Genomic DNA, 22,900 nt, shown 5'->3' on the forward strand with positions numbered 1-22,900 from the left:
TATCGATCCAGAATTTTGGATAATATATTCATTCATTGTTGAATCTTTACGATTTTAAAATATATTGGTGCCCTTCCTAAATAGGACATCTTTACTATTGGGATTGAGAGTCTGACGCTCCAATAGTTGAAAATCCACGATGACCAACCAACATTGATCTTCTACCTTTTCCTTCTCCCTTTTTTGTTTGGTTGAGACATCAATTGTTGTGTTTTAGTTTAGATGTTAGTTTTGATTTTCTTGGGGTATATGATAGCCAAGTGATTTAGAGGTTTTTTGTTGTGTTTGGGTGGTAGTAGATGGCTAGAGTAATGGTGATTAGTGGTTAAGGCTTAATGATAGTTTGGAGAAGAAAAATATATTGAAAAAAAGGGTAAATTGTAAATTTATCTGTAAATTATTTTAGATTTGCAAAAAGTCCATAATTAAAATTTTATCTAAAGTTCAGGGGTTATAATAAAATTAAACTTTTTTATTAACGCGCTATCTTAATAATCTATTAAAGGTCTAACGATAGTTAATTTTCAGTAATCTTATCTGAATTAAATAAAAATAAAAATAACTGAATATTATATTTTTTGAAATCAATGAAAAAAGTAAATAAGACATAAACAAAAGTGACCAATCATGTAGTCAATCCAAATATACATATTGTAATATTTTATTTTTTTATTTTAGAATAAGTTAAAATAAGTTATAGTTTAAAAAATATATTGAAAATTAAAAGAAAAAATAATGTATTTAAGTGGTTAAATTATAAAATATGCTTAATAATAATAATGATAATAATAATAATAATAATAATAATAATAATAATAATAATAATAAATCCTTCAAAATTAATAATTATCCTAATAGTAATATTAGAAGAGCACATTTCCATTTTTAAAGGGAATGCAATCTATTTGTTTGCAGTGGTCTGTGGTCGTTGACCCAATTCGGCGGCCAAAGTAACGCGCCATGGCTCGAACTTGCCTTCACCTAATTTCGTTCCTTCTAATCGTCGCTGCCGTGATCTGCTTCAATCTCTTCACCGTCGATGCAAAACATCATCATCGACGCCCGATGCTCCTTCCTCTACAACTATCCTCACACAACCATTCACAGTACCGGCACTTGGATAATATCCGCCGTCATCTCCAGCAAGCGGGACTCTCTCCTTCCACTTCAAACGCTCACATGAGACTCTACGATGATCTCCTTTCCCACGGGTCCCACTCCAATAAAAAATGTTCAATTTTTTTTCTTTTCCTTTCTTATTTTCCGAAATATTGAAATTTCATTTTGGTAATTTGCAGTTATTATACTACTCGATTATGGATAGGAACGCCTCCTCAGGAATTCGCACTTATTGTTGACACCGGAAGTACTGTAACTTATGTTCCTTGCTCCAGTTGTACACATTGCGGCAATCATCAGGTTCGGTTTCTTATCAAAGTAGTAAAGTCCAACCTTCCTAATAATATTAATCAATTTGAAAAATTCATGCCTTTGTTTTGTATTGAGATTGGGAGAATTAATTAACCTTGATCGATTTGAAATTAGCTAGTTATCAGTTTAGTAGAATTACAATTAAGTTAAATGCCGTTTTCGTCTTATTTTTTTATCCTTCTAATAAGGAAGTGAGTTAGAAATTGATTTGCAAATCTGTTAGTTAGAAATTGATTTGGGAACTGGTGATTTTTGGCTATATTAATGTCTTGTTGGAATCCAGGATCCAAGGTTCCAACCGGATTTGTCTAGCACTTATCAACCTGTAAAATGCAATCCGAGTTGTAATTGCGATGATGAGCAAAAGCAATGCACTTATGACAGACGCTATGCTGAGATGAGTTCCAGCAGTGGCGTACTTGGGGAGGATGTTATTTCTTTTGGGAATGAAAGTGAACTTGTGCCACAGCGTGCTGTTTTTGGTTGTGAAAATAGGGAAACAGGTGACCTTTACAGACAACGAGCTGATGGTATAATGGGTTTGGGTCGGGGACAGCTTAGTATCATGGATCAACTTGTTGATAAGAATGTTATTGGTGATTCTTTTTCTTTATGTTATGGTGGGATGGATGTTGGTGGAGGTGCAATGGTTCTCGGAAATATCACTCCTCCCCCTGAAATGGTGTTCTCCCATTCAGACCCTTTCCGCAGGCACACTTCTCTTATAGTATTGTATTTGTAGATGCATTTTTCCTAATAATTCATCTGTTTCTTCTTATTCATCCACTGTATTTTTTGAATCTCAACAGCCCTTACTATAACATTGAGCTTAAGGAAATGCATGTCGCTGGAAAGCGACTGAAGTTACCAGCTGGGGTCTTTGATGGAAGGCATGGAACAGTCTTGGACAGTGGCACAACATATGCTTACTTACCAAAAGATGCTTTTGTTGCATTTAGAGACGCTGTAAGATCTAGTTGCTTTGAGATTCCTGCTAAGTTTAGTTTGTTTACTAGTCGAGTTATGTTTTCTATCCTAGGATTAATATCGCTTTACAGAAGCCAGAATTATTGTTTGAGGTTTAGAATAAGTTTTTGATTTTGCATGCAAGATTTAAAAGCATGGGTTTTGTTGCATTTACATGTTCTCTAATAGAAGAATGTGTCGAGAATATCTAAATTAAATATTAGATAGGATCAGTTTTAATTAGATAGAATCAGTTTTTATTCTATTAGTTATTATATAGGATCATTTTTAATTAGATAGAATTAGTTTTTTTATTCTATTAGTTATTAGATAGGATCATTTTTAATTAGATAGAATCATTTTTATTCTGTTGCTAATTTTATGCATCTTTTTATGTAAAGTTGTTACATTGTAAACTCTATTTAAGTCAGCCATATACAGCAGAAATAAATATGATTTATTCGGAACAAGTTTTTTTCATCTTTATGGTGTCAGAGCCAAAATGGCCAAACCCTACGATGATACCTGGTATCGACTAGAGTTCTACTCGCTCATCTTCAATCACCCTAAACACTGAATCCTTCCAAAACATATTCATCACTTCTCACAAGTTGAATGGAAATAATTTCTTACAGTGGTCACAATCTGTGAAACTGTTTATTCGTGGCCATGGAAAATTCGGCTATCTCTCAGGTACCACTACGAAATCTGCCGAAGAAGATGAAGAATCTGAAAGATGGGAGGCAGAAAACTCGATGATTATGTCTTGGCTCATAAATTCCATGGATCCGAGTGTAGGGAGAACTTATCTCTTCCTACCTACTGCTCATGACATTTGGAATGCTGTGAACGAGACCTATTCTGATCTCGGGAACGCAGGACAATGGTTTGAACTAAAAACTCGGTTATGGAAGCTAAAACAAGGAGAAAAAACTGTCACTCAATACTACACTGAACTCAAGACCTTGTGGCAAGAGGTTGACATGTTCAGCGACTACGAATGGAGTTGTGCTAAGGACAAGGCTCTATTCCAGAAGATGGTGGAAAAAGAATGCGTCTTCGAATTCCTTGTCGGCCTTAACATGGAATTGGATGAAGTCAGAGGGCGCATTCTTGGTCGTGAACCACTACCAAGCACAAGAGAAGTCTTCTCCGAAGTCAGACGAGAGGAGAGCCGGCGGACAATCATGCTTGGAGGCCACTCACCAAATCCCACCGAGTCTTCTGCCTTGTTCTCGGGTCAGCCATTACGTCGCAACGATCGTCGGAACGACAGAGATCGGCCAATCTGCGAGCACTGCAACAAGCCGGGACACACTAAAGCCAAGTGTTGGAAGCTACACGGGAAGCCAGCCGAGAATTTTTCAGCCAATCGAAATTCTCGTAATGCAAAGGGATTCTATGCCTCATCTGAAGATGCTTCTGAAGAGCCGAAACCTGCCACAGAACTGTCTGCCTTCAGCAAAGAACAACTAGAGCAATTGTATCAACTAATGAGTTCTCATTCCATATCCAACACTCCTAACCCATCATCTTATATTGCCTCTTCATCATTAGCCCAGAAAGGTACATATCCTACAGCTTTCATAGCCGGTTCTAAATCAAACCCTTGGATCATAGATTCAGGGGCAACAGATCACATGACCGATAATTCCTCCATATTCTCATCTTATTTTCCTTTATCTGGTAATCTGAAGGTAAAAATTGCTGATGGCTCCCTAACCTCTATAGCTGGAAAAGGCTCTATCATTATTTCTCCATCTCTCACATTACTAAATGTCCTACATGTCCCAAAGCTCTCTTGCAATCTCATCTCTGTTAATCGTATTATTCATGATTGCAAATGCATTGCTACAATAACATTTGCTGGATTTGAATTTCAGGACCCTTGTTCGGGGAAGATGATTGGCAATGCTAAGGAGGTTGATGGACTCTATCACTTGGTCACGGACAATCCTTCAGATAAACAAGTTCAGAAACCGAGATGCTTTACTACCTTGTATTGTGAGAATGAAATAATGTTGTGGCATTACAGGTTAGGCCATCCTAGTTTTAATTACTTGAAATATTTGTTTCCAAATCTTTTCAAAAAAAAGGACGGTTTTTCTTTTCAGTGTGAAGCTTGTGAATTGGAAAAACATCATAGATCTGTTTATCCATCTTTAAAGTATTGCCAACAAAACCTTTTTCTTGTGCATAGTGATATTTTGGGCCCTTCACGAGTAAAAACACCTCAGGATCTAGATGGTTCATCACATTCATTGATGATCACACTAGAGTCACGTGGATTTATTTACTAAAAGAAAACTCCGAGGCAGCAAGTGTTTTCAAAAATTTTCACTCACTGATCAATACTCAGTTTCAAGCAAATATTCAAGTTCTTAGAACCGATAATGGTCGAGAATATTTTAATGCAATCTTAGGTGATTTTTTGAAACAAAAAGGAATTATTCATCACAGCTCTTGCATTGATACTCCCCAACAAAATGGAGTTGCTGAAAGAAAAAATAGGCATTTATTAGAGGTGACTAGGGCTTTACTGTTTGCTATGAATGTTCCTAATCGTTTTTGGAATGAAGCACTCTTAACGTCTTATTTGATAAATCGAATGCCTACAAGAGTTCTTAATTATATTACTCCTTTGCAAGCTCTAAAGAATATGTTTCCTGAAAATAGATCTTTCACTGATTTAACACCTAAATTTTTTTGTTGCATTGCTTTTGTTCATATACACGGCCAAAATAGAGGAAAACTCGATCCCCGAGCACATAAATGCATATTTCTAGGTTTTTCACCAACACAAAAAGGGTATAAATGCTTTGATCCTAATCTGGGAAGTATTATTTGAGTATGGATGTCACGTTTTTTGAAAAACAACCTTTTTTTGACAAAAACTCTCTTCCGGGGGGGAATGACTCTGAAATGAGTTTTTAGGAACAAACATCCTTGCCAAAATCGGTTGTAAATAGCTCAGTGGAACCAATTTATATTTCCGTAACTAATCCTAGGATTTCACAACCTATAAATTCACAACCTCGTGAGACTCAGGTAGAAACCAACTTGGAACCACCTACTGAACTTCGTGTTTATTCTAGACGGATGACTCGACCAAGTAATGTTCCACCGGCCCCCAAGGTATGCCAACCATCGGACTCGACTATGGTCCAAGGTACGACTTCTCTTTCTCCTATTTCTTCTCCAAATTTAGAGCCTTCTACAGAATTCTTTGAACCCATAGCCTTGCGCAAAGGTGTTAGATCATGTACCACAAAACATCCAATATCAAATTTCTTATCTTATAATAAACTCTCTCCAGATTTCAAAGCTTTTTCCACCAGGATTATGGATGATGCACTACCTAAGTCGATACATGAAGCTCTAGAAGTTCCGAGATGGAGAGAGGCAGTTTTTGAGGAGTTAAAGGCCCTGAAGAAGAATGACACGTGGGATCTAACTCCTTTACCTGAGGGGAAACGATCTGTAGGCAGCAAGTGGGTGTTCACCATCAAATACCATGCAGATGGCTCGGTCGAGAGATACAAGGCAAGACTCGTAGCACGAGGCTTCACTCAGACATACGGCCTTGACTACGAGGAGACCTTCGCACCTGTGGCCAAACTAAACACCGTACGTGTCCTACTCTCACTAGTCGCCAATCTGGATTGGACTCTCAGACAGTTTGATGTGAAGAATGCGTTCCTAAACGGTGAGCTAGAGGAAGAGGTGTTTATGGAAGTTCCTCCAGGCTTTGATGAATTGAAGAAGGATGGCAGGGTCTGCAAGCTAAAGAAATCCATTTATGGATTGAAACAATCTCCGAGAGCCTGGTTCGAGAGATTCACGAGAGCTGTTAAACAACATGGTTACACTCAGGCCCAGTCTGATCATACTATGTTCTACAAACACAATAATGATAAAATTGTTGTTTTAATTGTGTATGTAGATGACATTGTTATGACAGGAGATGACACAGTAGAGTTGGAGTCGTTGAAGAATTTCTTATCCAACCAGTTTAAAGTCAAGGATCTAGGACAACTCAAATATTTCCTTGGAATGGAGGTGGCTAGATCCTCAAAAGGTATAATTATCTCGCAAAGGAAATATGTCCTCGATATCTTGAAAGAGACCAAATTACTCGAATGTAAACCAGTGGCGACTCCTATTGATCCGAATCAAAAACTCGAAAAAGAAGATGGTGCTGAGCCTGTGGACAAGAATCGGTATCAGAAGCTGGTGGGGAAACTGATTTATTTGCCATATACGAGACCAGATATTGCATTTGTTGTGAGCTTGGTTAGTCAGTTTATGCATTGTCCCTCAGAAAAACACTCCAAGGCTGTTTACCGGATTCTTCATTACTTGAAAGGGAGTCCTGGTAAAGGAATCATGTTTTCGAAGAATGGAAGTCGAAGAGTGGAGATCTTCACTGATGCTGATTGGGGCGGAAGTTCTACAGACAGAAGATCTACTACCGGTTATTGCTCCTTTGTCTGGGGCAACTTAGTTACTTGGAGGAGCAAGAAGCAACCAGTTGTCTCTAGAAGCAGTGCGGAGGCCGAGTTCAGAGCCATGGCGCAAGGAGTATGTGAGTTGTTATGGCTTAGGAGGATCTTGGAGGAGCTGAAGGTTGAAGGAGATAAACCGATGAAGTTGTATTGCGACAACAAATCGGCAATCAGTATTGCTCAGAATCCTGTACAGCATGACAGGACCAAACATGTCGAAATAGATCGACATTTCATCAAGGAGAGGCTGGAAAATGGCGATATCTGCATATCGTTTGTTCCATCATCAGAGCAGCTCGCCGATGTTCTCACCAAGGGACTGTTTACTACGATGTTCGAAGGATTTCTGTCCAAGCTGGGAATGATCGATATCTGTTCTCCAGCTTGAGGGGGGGTGTCGAGAATATCTAAATTAAATATTAGATAGGATCAGTTTTAATAGAATCAGTTTTTATTCTATTAGTTATTAGATAGGATCATTTTTAATTAGATAGAATTAGTTTTTTATTCTATTAGTTATTAGATAGGATCATTTTTATTCTGTTGCTAATTTTATGCATCTTTTTATGTAAAGTTGTTACATTGTAAACTCTATTTAAGTCAGCCATATTCAGCAGAAATAAATATGATTTATTTGGAACAAGTTTTTTTCATCTTTAGAATGACTACACATTTTGTCATTTGTTATAATCTATGTTACAAGGGATCTGTGGAGAAACTGAGTACAATGTCATATAAACTAGTCATCCTCATGAAAACTGCTTTATTTCTTTCTTTCCAAGTACTTGGAGATGCTACTTCTTATGGGTCCTGTTCCTTTCTGAAGTTTGATGCGTGTCTATTCTGCATGATTGTTATCCTTAAGCATGAATGGTCCATTTTTTTAAATTGTTATTGGGGAACTGGTCATTGCACTTTAACAAGGAAACATAAAGTATTGGTAAACTATTAATTAAGTGACTTAGTGTAATTTGCATTTGTTTAGTTATTGTAGAAGCCCTGAATAATTAAAATGTTCTATAATTGTTGGGGATTGATTCTGTGGTCTAGTCATTTGGATATAGTATTCCATCAACTTTTGCTTGGTCTGTGCCTCCATCTTGAAAAAAAATGTCAGCTACCATGGTTAATCTTTTTTTTTTTAAAAAAAAAACCTAATTGTTCTATATTTTTTCTAACTGAAAATATTCCCTGAGACTTCGATTTTATTTGTAACTTTTTTTAATTTTTTAAGCTTAACCTAGTTAACATAAATATCATCATCTATGTACCTGCATTCTAATGTTCAGACCTGTTCTGCATGTTTACCTGGCTTTGTTAATGCAGGTCCTAAGGGAAGTCCATTTTCTAAAAAGGGTTCATGGTCCTGACCCTAATTTTGATGATATATGTGTTTCTGGTGCTGGAAGGTTCTGCCAATTACCTTTTTGTTGAATGCTGAAATTTATTCTTCCATTCTTCTTAATGGTTTTTCTTGAAATGTAATACAGGGATGTTTCCCAACTATCAAAAACTTTCCCAGAGGTTGAGATGGTATTTAAAAATGGAAATAAGTTACTACTGTCTCCAGAAAACTACCTATTCCGGGTAATTAATCTTTTTTTTAACAAAAAAACACTTTACTTGCTTGAAGACCAGAATGGGTCACTGGTTGGTGGCAAAGCTAATTTAAGTGGTTATAAGACATTATTGCCTCATCTATTTTCTATGCTAGCTTTTCAAATTGCTATCTAACACATATCTCTTATGTTTCTGTCTCTTAAACGGTATGCTTTGTAGCACACAAGGCTTAGTGGTGCATATTGCTTGGGAATTTTCCCAAATTCAGAATCGACCACTCTTTTAGGAGGTATGTTACTTCATTCGTGAATCCAAAGTCCCCTCACTCCTTCTATGCATGTCCATCTTTGTATGCTTGTTCGTAGCATAGTATGTCGTAGTTTTGGAAAGTCCAAGGTTCTTGCAGTGTACATGATGGACCTTATGCTTTTCCAACTCGATATATCCTGTTTGTTTGCATTATTGTGGTGATAATCTCTTACTTTTGTAATTTTATTTTGCGGCAGGAATTGTTGCCCGGAACACCTTAGTCACCTATGATCGGGGTAATGACAGGACAGGCTTTATGAAAACTAATTGTTTTGAACTGTGGATGAGAGTGTGGTCATCTGTTGCACCTGCACCAGCTCCTTTAGTTTCCCAAAGAAATGATACTAACAGGGAAATTTCTCCAGCATCAACCCTAAGTGGATCACCACCAAATGTTCTTCCAGGTGCATGGCATATACTTGCTTCCTCACAATGTTTCCCCTGTTACTTGGTTTCTTCCCTTGCATCTTTCCATGAATGGATGTATCATGGTCACCATATATTTCTTTCTTCTATATAGTACAGCAGCTCTTTTCTCATGAATGGAAAATTAAGGCACACGCAAAATTATGTTTCTCATTTATAATCTGGTTTCTAGTCAGATAAACCCTTGCAAATATGGAAAGAAATGTAGCATGTGGCAACTTTTAACCCCACTTATAGAATCTCCATTGCAAGTTATCCAAGATAAATCCTTACAGAATATATATGTTTCTCATTTATAGTTTGGTTTCTAGTCAAATACAAATTATGTGCATGCATTTAAAGCTTATTATAGTTGAGATGGCCTAATTTTGGATCACATCCTTTTTAATAATCTTGTTTAGCCTATGATCATCTTTTTGTATTAGCAGAATGAGCTTATTGATTGCTTTAGAATAATGGTGTTTGCACGACGTGCTGCTTTTTCTTTTTTTATTGTTGACACTTAGACTGATGATAATCTTAGTAGTTTTAGTGATCGTGATGCAAGCATTTATACAAATTGATCTTGTAAATGTATATTTCCTTTGATGATGTCTCCAGAATGAGCTTATTGATTGCTTTAGAATAATGGTGTTGCACGACGTGCTGCTTTTTCTTTTTTTATTGTTGACACTTAGACTGATGATAATCTTAGTAGTTTTAGTGATCGTGATGCAAGCATTTATACAAATTGATCTTGTAAATGTATATTTCCTTTGATGATATTGTCTCCTCAAACATGATAATCAGGTTCATTTCATATTGGATTTATAACGTTTGATATGTCAATTAGCACAAATGATTCCAAATCAAAGCTAAACTTTGAGGAGCTTGGAGAATTGATTTCCAAGGAACTGGAAGTCGATAATTCACAGGTGCAGCTGAATTACTTTGACTTTAACCAGGTTTTTTAGGCCTTGTGGGAATTAGATTTGAGGGTGTGCATTGGAGTGTTATTAAAATATTTTATTTATCACTTCACTTTTTGTGTGGTTTTGTCACTACATGTTACTTGCAGATTTAAGTATATGTGTTCACCTGTCAAGTAGCCTACTAGCCCACCCAAAGTTTGAATGGGTTGGGCTTAGACAAAAAAGGTAGGCCTGATAAAAAACCATCTGGACCCAGACAGATTTCTTTCTGGTCAGAGGCCTAGAGCTCTAGATATTATGCATAAGCTACCTTGAACCTAACTCTAACTAGCCCATGAAGATATCTAGTATTTAACTTTAACCTTGGAGTTATTCTTTATTACCATGTGATTATGTGGGTTTCTTCTTGTGGGTACTGTTGAGTGGGGGATATAGGAAACTGTAAGTAGTGTTTAAGTTAAACTCTAAACCCTAACATAAATAAAAAACTACGTGTTTAACTTAAACTCTAAATCCTAACTTATCTAAAAAACTATCTCCTAATTTGTAGAAAATATGACTCCTATCTTATCTAGGTCTCTGATTCATGTATATAAAAATCTCATGTATCCTCTTGTGTAATATGCAATTGTTCTTTGAATAAAAATGATTTCAAAATTAAAAAAAAACCCTGTTTACCAGAATCGGAAAACTCTGCTTACCAGTGTCGAAAAACTTTGTTTACCAGTGCCGGAAAACTTTGTTTACCAGTGCCGGAAAACTCTGTTTACTAGAGCCGGAACCGAAAAACTCTGTTTACCAGAGCCGGAAAACTCTGTTTCTACATGGTATCAGTCGTCGGCGTCGATCTCAACCTTGCTTCCGCCGCCGTTCGTCATCATTTCGACCAGCAGTGTGCCTTCTATGCACTGCAATCCTTCCAATTGTGAAATTCTTCGCAACGCCGTCTTGCTGTGCAATCACAGTAGTGCCACTTCTGTCATAGCACTGCTCTCCTCGCCGTATTGCTCTTGTCGTGCCGCCGGTCCAGCGCTGCCCTCATCACAGCAGCAACCCTTCTTGTTCCGCTGTTTGGTACTTGTTCCCGTTATTGGTAACTATCTGGCCAACATATTTCCTCACTGCACAACCCATTCGATACTCATCCTAGCGTCGATCTCCTCAAATCTCTGATTGTCACTTATAGCAGTGTTCCCTACTAGTTCGCGACATATCCCAAACTCTCAATTCCTTGACAGTCATGGCATATCCTTCTTCGTCCAACTTGCCATCCGAGGCTGAAACTTCCATTGTTCAACCGTCTTCCTTCTGAATCGGTTTCCTCGTCCATTACTTGTCATCGTATAAATTGTGAGAATTATATTGCTTGGTCTCACTCCGTGCATCTGTTCATCACTAGTCTCTGGAAACGACAAAATCTCTTTGACAATATTCCGGTCCCAGATCCCACCGACCCCCAATACGACACTTGGCTCACCGAGAAAACCACGATTTTGTCCTGGCTCCTCAACTCTATGTTGCCTGACATTAGTGCGAACTTCAGGCTCTACACCACCGCTTCGGGAATCTGGAACGTTGCCAGGGAGATGTACTCCAATCAAGAAAACTTGTCCACTCGTTTGCCATTGAATGTCGAATCAACGACTTGAAACAGGGAGATCTCACTATTACCCAATACTTCACTCAGCTGCCTCACTTATGGAAACAAATTGATCTATTTGAGTCTCCTAATTGGAAAACCAGTGTAGATGCCAAACTCTACAAAGAGCTACTTGAAAAATGACGTATTTTTCAATTCCTATCGGGGCTGTCCGTCTCTCTTGATGATGCCGTGGCCGGATTTTGGGCATCAGGTCTCTTCTGTCTCTTCGTGAGGTGTTCTCTGAAGTTCGCCGCGAAGAAAGCCGTCGCTCTCTAATGCTTGCTCCACCCGTTGAAAGTTATGCCTTAAATACCCATTCATCCAGTGACACCCGTGTCATGAAAGGTCGTCCCTAGCGATCACTGTCGGAAACTTGGTCATTTTTGTGATAAATGCTGGAAGCTCCATGGCTGTCCAGCCAACTGGACTCCATCCAAATCCTTCTCGTGTCCATATCACGGTAACTCTGCTGTAACGACATTGGAGGGTGGTTCCTTTTCTCTTCAACAGTTGAACGATCTATGGCAGATGTTTGGTCATTTACAGATTTCTCCTGCTACCGAGTCCAAGTCTGCCTGCACTGTTAGTGAAGGTAGTTCTCCTTTTACCTTCTTATCCCCTTCACTAGTGTGTGCCTCTTGGATTGTTGATTCCAGAGCAAGTGATCATATGACGGGCAACGTCAGTTTATTTTCCACATTTCACAAAAATGGTATCTCATGCTGTGTTCGTACTGCTGATGGCTCCCTATCACCGGTTAAGGGCAGTGACTCAGTTCGCATTAATAGCCACATTACTCTACCTAATGTTCTATTTGTTCCAAGTTTGACTTGCAATCTTTTTTCGATTAGCAAATTATCTACTCGAATAGCAAATTATCTATTGATTTGGGTTGTACTTCTCATTTTACTCGTGATTATTGTGAATTTCAGGATTTGACCTCGGGGATGGTGATTGGCAATGCTAGGCGTCGTGGTGGACTCTACATCCTTGACGCTCCTCCTTATACTCTCGGTCCCAACCACTCACTTGCACCATTTATCTCTTCTTTTGTTTCAGTTTCTCCCACAGATGTGGCTGCCGACATTGTGTTATGGCATTTTAGGTTAGGTCACCCAAGTTTTTCTTATCTTGCAAAATTGTTTCCCAAATTATTTAGAGAAAATAACTTCAGTGACCGAAAATGCCTTATAATATACGATTTTAACCAACTTTTTTTGGATTTGCGAAAATAACCAACAAATTCGCAACGCGAACTCCAATTTCGCAACACAGTTTCCAAATACGCAACGCGAATATGTAAATCGCAACACAGTTTCAAAATCGCGTTGCGATAGTACTGTTTACCTATATCGGTAATTAGCGTTGCGAATTTGAAAATCACGTCGTGAATTTGAAAATCACGTTGCGATAGTACTGTTTACCTATATCGGTAATTAGCGTTTCGAATTTGAAAATTGCGTTGCGATAGTACTGTTTACCTATGTCGGTAATTAAGTTGCGAAATTGGCGAATTCGATTTGCGAAATTCGCGTTGCGATAGTTGTGTTTACCTATATTGGTAATTAGCGTTGCGAATTTGAAAATCGCGTTGCGCTTTTGGAAAATCGCGTTGTGATTTGGGAACATGTGTTGTGAAATTGGAGTTCGCGTTGCTAATTTGTTGGTTATTTTCGCAAATTCAAAAAAAGTTGGTTAAAATCGTATATTATAAGGCATTTTCAGTCACTGAAGTTATTTTCTCAATTATTATTTATTAGTAAAAATCACGCATCATTTTCTTATGACATTTGCTCTCTTGCAAAACACATTCGGAGTTCTTATCTTACTTCTCCCTTTTGCTTGCTTAAACCTTTTTCCTTAATTCATAGCAACATTTGGGGACCTTTACGGGTTACGGGTTTCCATGGAATTCGTTGGTTTATTACTTTTATTGACGACCACTCTCGTATCACTTGGACCTTTCTTATGAAGGACAAATCTGAGTCTTGTACCATCTTCAAACGATTCCAGAAAATGGTTGAAACACAATTCCAAAGTTCCATTGGCATCCTTAAATCTAATAATGGTGGGGAATACCTCTCTCAGTCGTTGGGATCCTTCTTCCAGGAAAACATAATAGTCCACCTCACTTCCTGTGTCGACACTTCACAACAAAATGGGGTCGTCGAACGTAAAAACCGTCATCTTCTTGAGGTAACTCGAACACTCATTTTTTCTTCTAATGTTCCAAAATACCTTTGGGGTGAGGCTCTCTTGACAACTATTTTTCTAATCAATTGTTTGCCTAGTAAGATTCTTGCCTTTAAGTGTCCACGGGATATCATTTCCATTAAATTCCCTCACTTCAAACCTTTTACCTCTTCTGTTCGTCTTCGTGTCTTTGGTTGTACTGCCTTTGTCCGTGACCACAATCCTCATAAATCTAAACTTAATCCTCGGGCAATTCGGTGTCTTTGTAGGTTATTCATCCCGTCAGACACTTCACAACAAAATAGGGTCGCCGAATGTAAAAACCGTCATCTTCTTGAGGTAACTCGAGCACTCATTTTTTCTTCTAATGTTCCAAAATACCTTTGGGGTGAGGCTCTCTTAACAACTATTTTTCTAATCAATCGTTTGACTAGTAAGATTCTTGCCTTTAAGTGTCCATGGGATATCCTTTCCACTAAATTCCCTCACTTCAAACCTTTTACCTCTTCTGTTCCTCTTCGTGTCTTTGGTTGTACTGCCTTTGTCCATGACCACAATCCTCATAAATCTAAATTTAATCCTCGGGCAATTCGGTGTGTCTTTGTAGGTTATTCATCCCATCAGAAAGGTTATCGTTGCTATTCTCCTACAAAAAGGTTCTTCACATCTATGGATGTCACTTTTCAATAACATAAACTGTTCTTCTCAAAAACCGAAATCTAGGGGGAGAGTGAGTCTGAATTTCAATTTTTATCGATTATTACTGAGTTACTCATCAATCCATCTTCTACTAAAAAAAATATCACTCCACAACCTCCTAACACCACCATATGTGATAATGAAAACCAATCCATTAATCCCATCGACCGAATATTCTCATCTACAAAAGACGGCCCAAACATGCCCTACTTTCCACACTGCAACCATTGCATTGTCAAGAGCCAGAATTGGGCTTAAATCCATCAACAGACAAAGGAGATTGTGAACAAAGTAAGTTGGATGTGGTAATTGATACTAGTGAGTTACTAATTGCTCAAAGAAATGGAGTTAGACGATGTACAACTCATCCTATTAGTAAATTTGTTGCTTATGGGAAACTAATGTCTGATTTTAAGACTTTCACAGCTCATGTTGATCATATTCACATTCCAGAGACCATAGAGGAGGCATTAAAAAGTCCTGAGTGGAAGAAGGCAGTTGAAGAAGAAATTTCAGCTCTAGAAAACAACAAAACCTGGGTCATTGTTGACCTACCTAAAGAAAAGAAACCAGTCGGCTGCAAATGGGTCTTTACTGTGAAATTTAAGGCAGATGGAAAAATTGAGAGATATAAGGCTAGACTTGTGGCAAAAGGGTTCACTTAGACTTATGTAGTTGACTATCAGGAGACATTTGCTCCAGTTGCAAAACTTAACACTGTTCGAGTTCTATCATCCTTGGCAGTGAACAAGGATTGGATACTTTACCAATTAGACGTAAAAAATGCATTTCTCAATGACAATCTTGAAGAAGAGGTTTATATGCAAGTTCCACCAGGAATTCATTCTAGAAATAACCGGGTATGTAAATTACTGAAATCCTTATATGGTCTAAAACAATCACCTCGAGCTTGGTTTGATAGATTCACAAAGGTAATGTTACAAGACAACTGCAAACAATGTCAATCTGATCACACCCTGTTTGTAAAATTGCTCCTGATAAGAAGAAGTCAATCTTGATTGTCTACGTTGATGATATCATTATCAAGGGTGATGACTTGGTAGAAATCGAGAAGTTGAAGACATTACTAGGAAAAAAGTTTGAAACCAAAGATTTGGGAACTCTGAAATATTTCCTAGGCATGGAGGTAGCGAGATACGAGAAGAAATCGTCATAAATCAAAGAAAGTATATTCTAGACTTACTTTTTGAAACTGAAATAACTAATTGTAAGCCCCCAGAAACTCGTATGGAAGTTAACTTGAAATTGAATAAAGATGGAAACCCGGTAAACAAGGAACATTATCAAAGGCTAGTTGGTAAACTCATTTATCTATCTCTAACTAGACCTGACATTAATTTTCCTGTTAGCGTTGTTAGTTAATACATGAATGATCCAAGAGAAGAACATCTGGAGGCAGTTAATCGAATCTTAAGATATCTAAAGATGACACCAGGACATTGGTTGATTTTTAGAAGACATGAAGACAGAACAATTAAAATCTTCTCAGATTCAAGCTGGGATGGAGAATTAACAGATAGAAGGTCAACCATGAGATACTGCTCATTTGTGTGGGGAAACCTAGTGACATAGAGAAGCAAGAAACAATCAGTAGTCTCCAGAAGCAGTGCAGGACATAATATAGGGTGATGGTACTCGGAATATGTGAGAGAATTTGGCTACAAAGACTCTTAACTAAACTAGAGATGTGCGGCAACAACAATTTTGAACATCTGAGTGACAACAAATTTGCGATAAGCATTGCAAAGAATCCGGTGCACCACGACAGAACAAAACATGTGGAGATCGACAGACACTTTATTGCAAAAAAAGTAAATGGCGGAACTGTGAAACTAAACTACGACCCTTCACAAAACCAACTAGCAGATGTATTGACCAAGGCAGTTCCAAGGATTACCTTTGACGAAATTACATCCAAGTTGGGTCTTCACAATATTTACTCCCCAGCTTGAGGGGGAGTGTAAGTAGTGTTTAAGTTAAACTCTAAATCCTAACTTATCTCAAAAACTATCTCCTAATTTGTAGAAAAGATGACTCCTATCTTATCTAGGTCTCTAATTCATATATATAAAAATCCCATGTATCCTCTTGTGTAATATGCCATTGTTCTTTGAATAAAAATAATTTCAGAATTAAAAAACCCTGTTTACCCAAACCGGAAAACTCTGTTTACCAGAGTCGGAAAACTCTGTTTCTACAGAAACTCCCAAGGGTCATTTTAGAATTATAGGTCTGTCCATCAGTGTAATGAGTGTCCATGTATGTTAGCTCTATGTTTGACAGTTATCAATTTGCCTTTTATCTGTTTTGCCATATCTATGTGATTGGTTAAATGTTTCAGGTTCGCCTACTGAATGTCACTTCCAAGGGGAATGAATACCTTGTTAGATGGGGCATTTTTCCTGCTTCATCTGATAATTACATTGCTAATTCCACTGCATTGGTATTACCACTACTGAGATACACATATTTGCGAGTTGAAATTCAGTGTTTTCCATCTATTTGTTTGCAGTTTCCTGAGAGATTTGGGAATTATAATTTGGTTGAATGGAATGCCGAACCTCAAAGGAAGTCGTATGTTTCTTTTGCCATTCTACTTTCATTATTCCTTTTATGCTTTTTACTGGTGTGGATTGAATTGGCTAGTATTTTATTGTGGTGAACAAATCTTTGGACCATGACGTTGGGGTCACAGTTGAATGGTAGGGCTAGGATGCCAGAATGCTATTGATAATAGAAAGATGAAGTGGGTTGGCAATACAGTTGTAGTTTGGATGGTTCTGCCACGGAAAGGCATCCTTTAGCACTATTTTTGCATTTCAGGATGTGATTATTAGGAGGGATGTGAGGGGCACATAATCAGCTATGCACCCCTTGGTCAAAACCATTTTAGTAGACCATGATATAATACCTGTCAAGGTTCCAGTTTAGGACTTACCACGAAGCTATATTTACCTGAACCGAGATAGATGTGTAACGCACGGGTGGTTGGCTACAATGAATTCTTATGAAAATAGGGTCTTAACAATCATGTTCATGTGGATGCAAGGCCGAACCTGGGTCCTATGCAATAACAATAGAAATAGGATTCTGTACATCCGTACGGATTTTTAGAGCAGTACTGCCAGAGTTATTCATTTTCTTATTTTGAGGATGTTTCTTTCCTTCCATATATTGTTTCTTATGGTATAGCTTGTTTTCTTACCGGAGTTTTACAGGTCATGGTTTCGACATCACGTTCTAGCTGTTGTACTCGGATTTAATGCAACTCTTAGTTTGTCAGCAATTGGGATATGGTTAGTTGTTCGACACAGGCGAAAATCAATCAGTGCTTATGAGCCGGTTGCTTCCCCTATTGCGGAGCAAGAGCTTCAGCCTCTTCAATCTTAACCGCAGAATTGGTTGGTGCATAGTTTCCTTGTATAATATATATCTTGCATAGAATACATGCTTTTGGAGTTGCTCAGATGGGTGAGGTGATGAAATATTTAACCCCTTGTAAAATTCGAGAAAGAAAAAACAGACCAGTATAGAGAGAATATATGATTAGACAAGATGGTCACATATGTTTTTCTTTTTCACTATGATGTATGTCAATATGTGCAAACATTAAGTAATTAAAATCAACATTTTCCCATTTGCTTTGGGAGACCCATCTCCATGTGTATTTTCGTATAATTAATTTCTTTATATTTATCAACTATAATATAAATTACATTTAATTAAGGTTACTAAAGAATGAGACCAAATTCACGAGTCATATAATATAAATTATTCAATTAGGTATTTTTTTTATAAAACTGCAGTAGATATAATAATATATATTTAAAGACTCTTAGGTGGTGTTTGTTTTTGCAGAGGTAAAAAGTCTGCAGTCTGCGGACCACATCTGCAGGCATCTGTAGCAGAAGAGGTGGACCAAATGTCTGCAGTCTGCAAGAAGAAGACTGTTTTTTAACGTCTGCAGGCTGCTAAAATGAACTGAAATATAAATAAACTGATTTTTTAAACTTAAAAGCGTTTTGCAATACTGAGATTTAAATAATTTTAGTTTTATAATACTGAAATTTAAATAATCCATACAACTACAATAATAAATTATTTAAAATAAATCAATCCATATTTTAAAATAAATCAATCTATACTAATAAATTATTTAAAATAAATCAATCCATACAACTACAATAATAAATCAATTCATGTTTTAAAATAAATCAATCCATACAAATAAATTATTTAAAATAAATCAATCCATATTTTAAAATAAATCAATGGATACTAATAAATTATTTAAAATAAATCAATCTATATTTTAAAATAAATCAATCTATACTAATAAATTATTTAAAATAAATCAATCCATACAACTACAATAATAAATCAATCCATATTTTAAAATAAATCAATCCATACTAATAAATTATTTAAAATAAATCAATCCATACTAATAAATTATTTAAAATAAATCAATCTATATTTTAAAATAAATCAATGGATACTAATAAATTAGTTAAAATAAATCAATCCATATTTTAAAACAAATCAATTCATACAACTACAATAATAAATCAATCCATATTTTAAAATAAATCAATCCATACTAATAAATTATTTAAAATAAATCAATTCATATTTTAAAATAAATAAATCCATACTAATAAATTATTTAAAATAAATTATTTTAAAATAAATCAATCCATATTTTATAATAATTTATTTTAAAATAAATTATTTTATAATAAATTATTTTATAATAAATTATTTTAAAATAAATTATTTTATAATAAATTATTTTAAAATAAATTATTTTAAAATAAATAACCTTATTAAATTATTTAAAATTATTTTAATAAATAACTATATTTTATAATTGTTCTTGAAGAGGTTTGAAGACCTTTGAAGACATGAAACCAAGTCTGCACCAAGAAGAGCTCGCGTAGACGTTTGAAGAGCTTCTGTTTTCTTAAAAACAAACAGTCTGCGAAGCCTAATGTCTGAGCGTGATCTGCGCGACACAAACATAAATGGTTTTAAGAGCTTGCACAGTGAAAACGAACACCACCTTAATCATTTAATAATAAATCTGCAGTAGATATAACATTATATGTTTAAAGAATCTTAATCATTCAATAATGAATGCTCATATTAATGGCATATACAATGCTACCTAGGACCTTATGGACAAGGATGGACTAAGAGAAGAGGTGGGTGGAGGCAGTCTTTCACTTCGAAAGTTTAAAGTTATCATATATTTTTTCTATGTATTTTTTATTAAAAAATTGTTTTCACCATTGGAATTTTATAAGTTTATCTCCCTTAACATAAAATTATGTGTTCGTTTCTATTCATAGAATAACAACAAATTCCTAAACCAATTAGGCCGTTAGTTTGAGGTCGCTTAGTTTGTGTGGTTGATGTTATTTAGTTTGTATTGTTAAGTATATTTTTAGGATAATAGTATTTAATTTTATTAAATAAAAAATAATTAAAATTACATAAATAATTAGTGGTAACACACTAACAATAAATATATCGTATATTTAATATGTTTTTTCATGGTAATTTGTTAATAATTAGGAATTAATGTAAATATAAATGTTTAAATTATATTCAAAGTTAATTTTATGTATCTAAATTTTTTTGGTTAAATATAAGTGTTCAATATTTTTAACGTTATACTTTTATGTGTCTGAAATGTAACGTCGTTAAAAATCATTAAGTGACACGTGTCGTGTTTATATTTTATAAAAAATATTAACAAAAAATAATAAAGAAACTCTGAACCCCCGTGCCTCCCCACCAACGGCAATTCCCCTTCCCCCAGCCGCAATTTTCTCTCCCCTTCTTCCCGGTTTTGGCTCCTCATCCTGTGTATGAAGACCAAATCTGATTGGGATTTTGAAATTTAAATTTTGATTTTATTTTTTTTTAGAGATTTATGGTTTTAATTTAGGGATTTGAGTATTAAAATTTAGGGATTTCAACAATAATATTAGGGGTATAAATATGAAGTTTCAACTAGCTTTGTTAGACTAATCAATCGACATTAGCTTTCACCTAGTCTGAAGTCGGCCTTTTCCACCTTGATCACAATCGTCTGATCCATTGATCGGCGATAAGATGGTTTAAACACTTTTTTTTTTATATTAAGTCTAATACATATGGTAGCTCATAAAAAAAAAGTTGGTGGAACAAATTGATCCAGCAATATATTTAACATAGGAAGTTGCGGCTCTCTTTATATTGTGAAATAAACTATAACTAAGAAATCCAAATAAGGACACTCTTTAGCTAAGAAGAAAGAATAAAATTACCAAAGGTACCTTTGTTTCAATTTTGTCCTTGGAAATATCATGGTTGACTTGAGTGCATGAAATTAATGCAATACTAAAATGGAGGAATAAACATGATTGCAATCCATAACCCTTATTGATGGTAAGTAATAATGTGTTATATTAATGATAAATGATTTATTCCTTTTAATTTACACCGAAAATAGTTATTAGTGATTTTTTTAATTTATTAAAGTTGAAGAAGATCGTCTTAAAAAAGTGTAATGAAGGTGTATATTGTAGACATTAGTTTTTTTGCCCATTTTTGTTTATTTATTTATTATTATTATTTTACTATTATTTTTATTATTATTATTAAATAAATTTTATTATTGTAAGCCCAACATACAACAATCCCTGAGCCCAAATTACAAAAGAGGTCTAACAATGACCCAAAAACCCAATCTGGTCCAGACCCAAACTCGGAGCCCAAATGTGTAACCCTAAACATGATTAGGGTTTACATCTCAACACCCAACCGCCAACGCCATCAGCCGTTAGATCTGGCAAGATCCAACGGCCCAGAACCCTCCAGATAAAAATCCTAGGGTATTATAACCCTAGGGCCACGCGGCCACCTCTGCTCCCACCGCTCCACGTCGCTCCAACCACTGCCACGCCCTAATTGAAGGCTCCGAAAATCCCAACGTTAGTCGTCCACGTCCCAGTCATTCGGTGAGTCACCACATAGTCCGGTGACTCACCGAAAATCAACTTATTATCCGGTCCGAAATCACCAGCAGGAATACAGCAACCAAATCATCAAATATCAAAACACAAAAATATAGAGAGACTCACCGAAGAAGCGGCGCTGTCACTGGAGTTCACACGTGCCTCCATGCGCCACCATCGAGGTCGAAATACCGAAGGTATTTCTTTAGATCTACAAAAATATGAGGCTTTTTAGAGAAAAACGGGGGCCAAATTTGGTCTTAGATCATTCCGATCTATCTTTTGAGGGTATATTGTATTTTTCGGCCACCAGCGACGGTGTTGGCGGAGGCGTAAGACAATCGACCGTCGACCGGTTTCCCTCTAACGAGGGAAACCTAGAGAGAGGTCAGAGCGTTTTTTATTCTCTCTCAATTAGAGAGAGAATGAAACAAGAAAAATGGCCCTTAGGGCCGGCCATTTGGGTGTTTATATACCCCTCCCAAACGGCGTCATTTTGGGAAAGGGTATATGTGTAATTTGTGCACAAGGGCAAACCCTTTCCGTAATACCCATAGTTTTATAACTTTATGTTTTAGTCACTTAAATCAATTTATAATCATTTTAATTCGGTCTCTTAATTTTATTTTATTTATAACTTAGTCACTGCCATACATTTATATATTTTAGGTAAAATAAACGATTTAGTCATTGTAATTTTAATAATGAATATTTTAATCCCGAATAATTAATTAGGTTAAATTACACTGTTAATATTCTTATTTTATGATATTTTAATTTATGACTATTAATTTATATATTTTACATTTTAATCTTACTATTTTTATTTTATTTGTTTTAGTCATTATTTAATTGCAATTTTATTATTATCCTTATGTTCTAATATTTTTATATAATATTTAATTATTATTTTATTTCATATGAATATATTTAATTAAATAATAGTATTTATTTATTTTTCTAATATTAAGAAAGGAGCTGTCTTAAAATAACTTGATGTCCTTTTCTGATCTTTTTAAATAAATAAAATACTATAATTTAGTTTTATTTAAATTATATTTTAGAAAAAATTGTCATATTATTATTATTATTATTTATTTAATTATTAATATTAAAGAAATGGGTTGTCTTAAAATAACTAGATGTCATTTTCTGATATTTTTAAATAAATAAAATATTATATTATATTTTTATTTTATTTAATCATATTTTTAATATTTATTTATTTATTTT

At 35.6% G+C, this 22,900-nt stretch overlaps 1 protein-coding gene across 1 annotated transcript; it reads left to right on the forward strand.

Moving 5' to 3' along the window:
* The first annotated feature begins 911 nt into the window (after window positions 1-911).
* On the forward strand, window positions 912-18,218 carry LOC120145803 (protein ASPARTIC PROTEASE IN GUARD CELL 2-like). Its single transcript, XM_039159526.1, has 11 exons — window positions 912-1,211; window positions 1,299-1,419; window positions 1,715-2,142; window positions 2,241-2,397; window positions 8,229-8,311; window positions 8,393-8,489; window positions 8,682-8,751; window positions 8,969-9,175; window positions 9,987-10,111; window positions 17,005-17,237; window positions 17,882-18,218. The coding sequence occupies exons 1-11, from the start codon at window positions 961-963 to the stop codon at window positions 18,051-18,053; spliced, it is 1,944 nt and encodes a 647-aa protein (XP_039015457.1). The 5' UTR covers window positions 912-960; the 3' UTR covers window positions 18,054-18,218.
* Window positions 18,219-22,900: the final 4,682 nt, after the last annotated feature.

The sequence above is a fragment of the Hibiscus syriacus genome, unplaced genomic scaffold (genome assembly GCF_006381635.1).
Source record: "Hibiscus syriacus cultivar Baekdansim isolate YM2019G1 unplaced genomic scaffold, ASM638163v2 tig00110895_pilon, whole genome shotgun sequence".
Lineage (NCBI taxonomy): Eukaryota > Viridiplantae > Streptophyta > Magnoliopsida > Malvales > Malvaceae > Hibiscus > Hibiscus syriacus.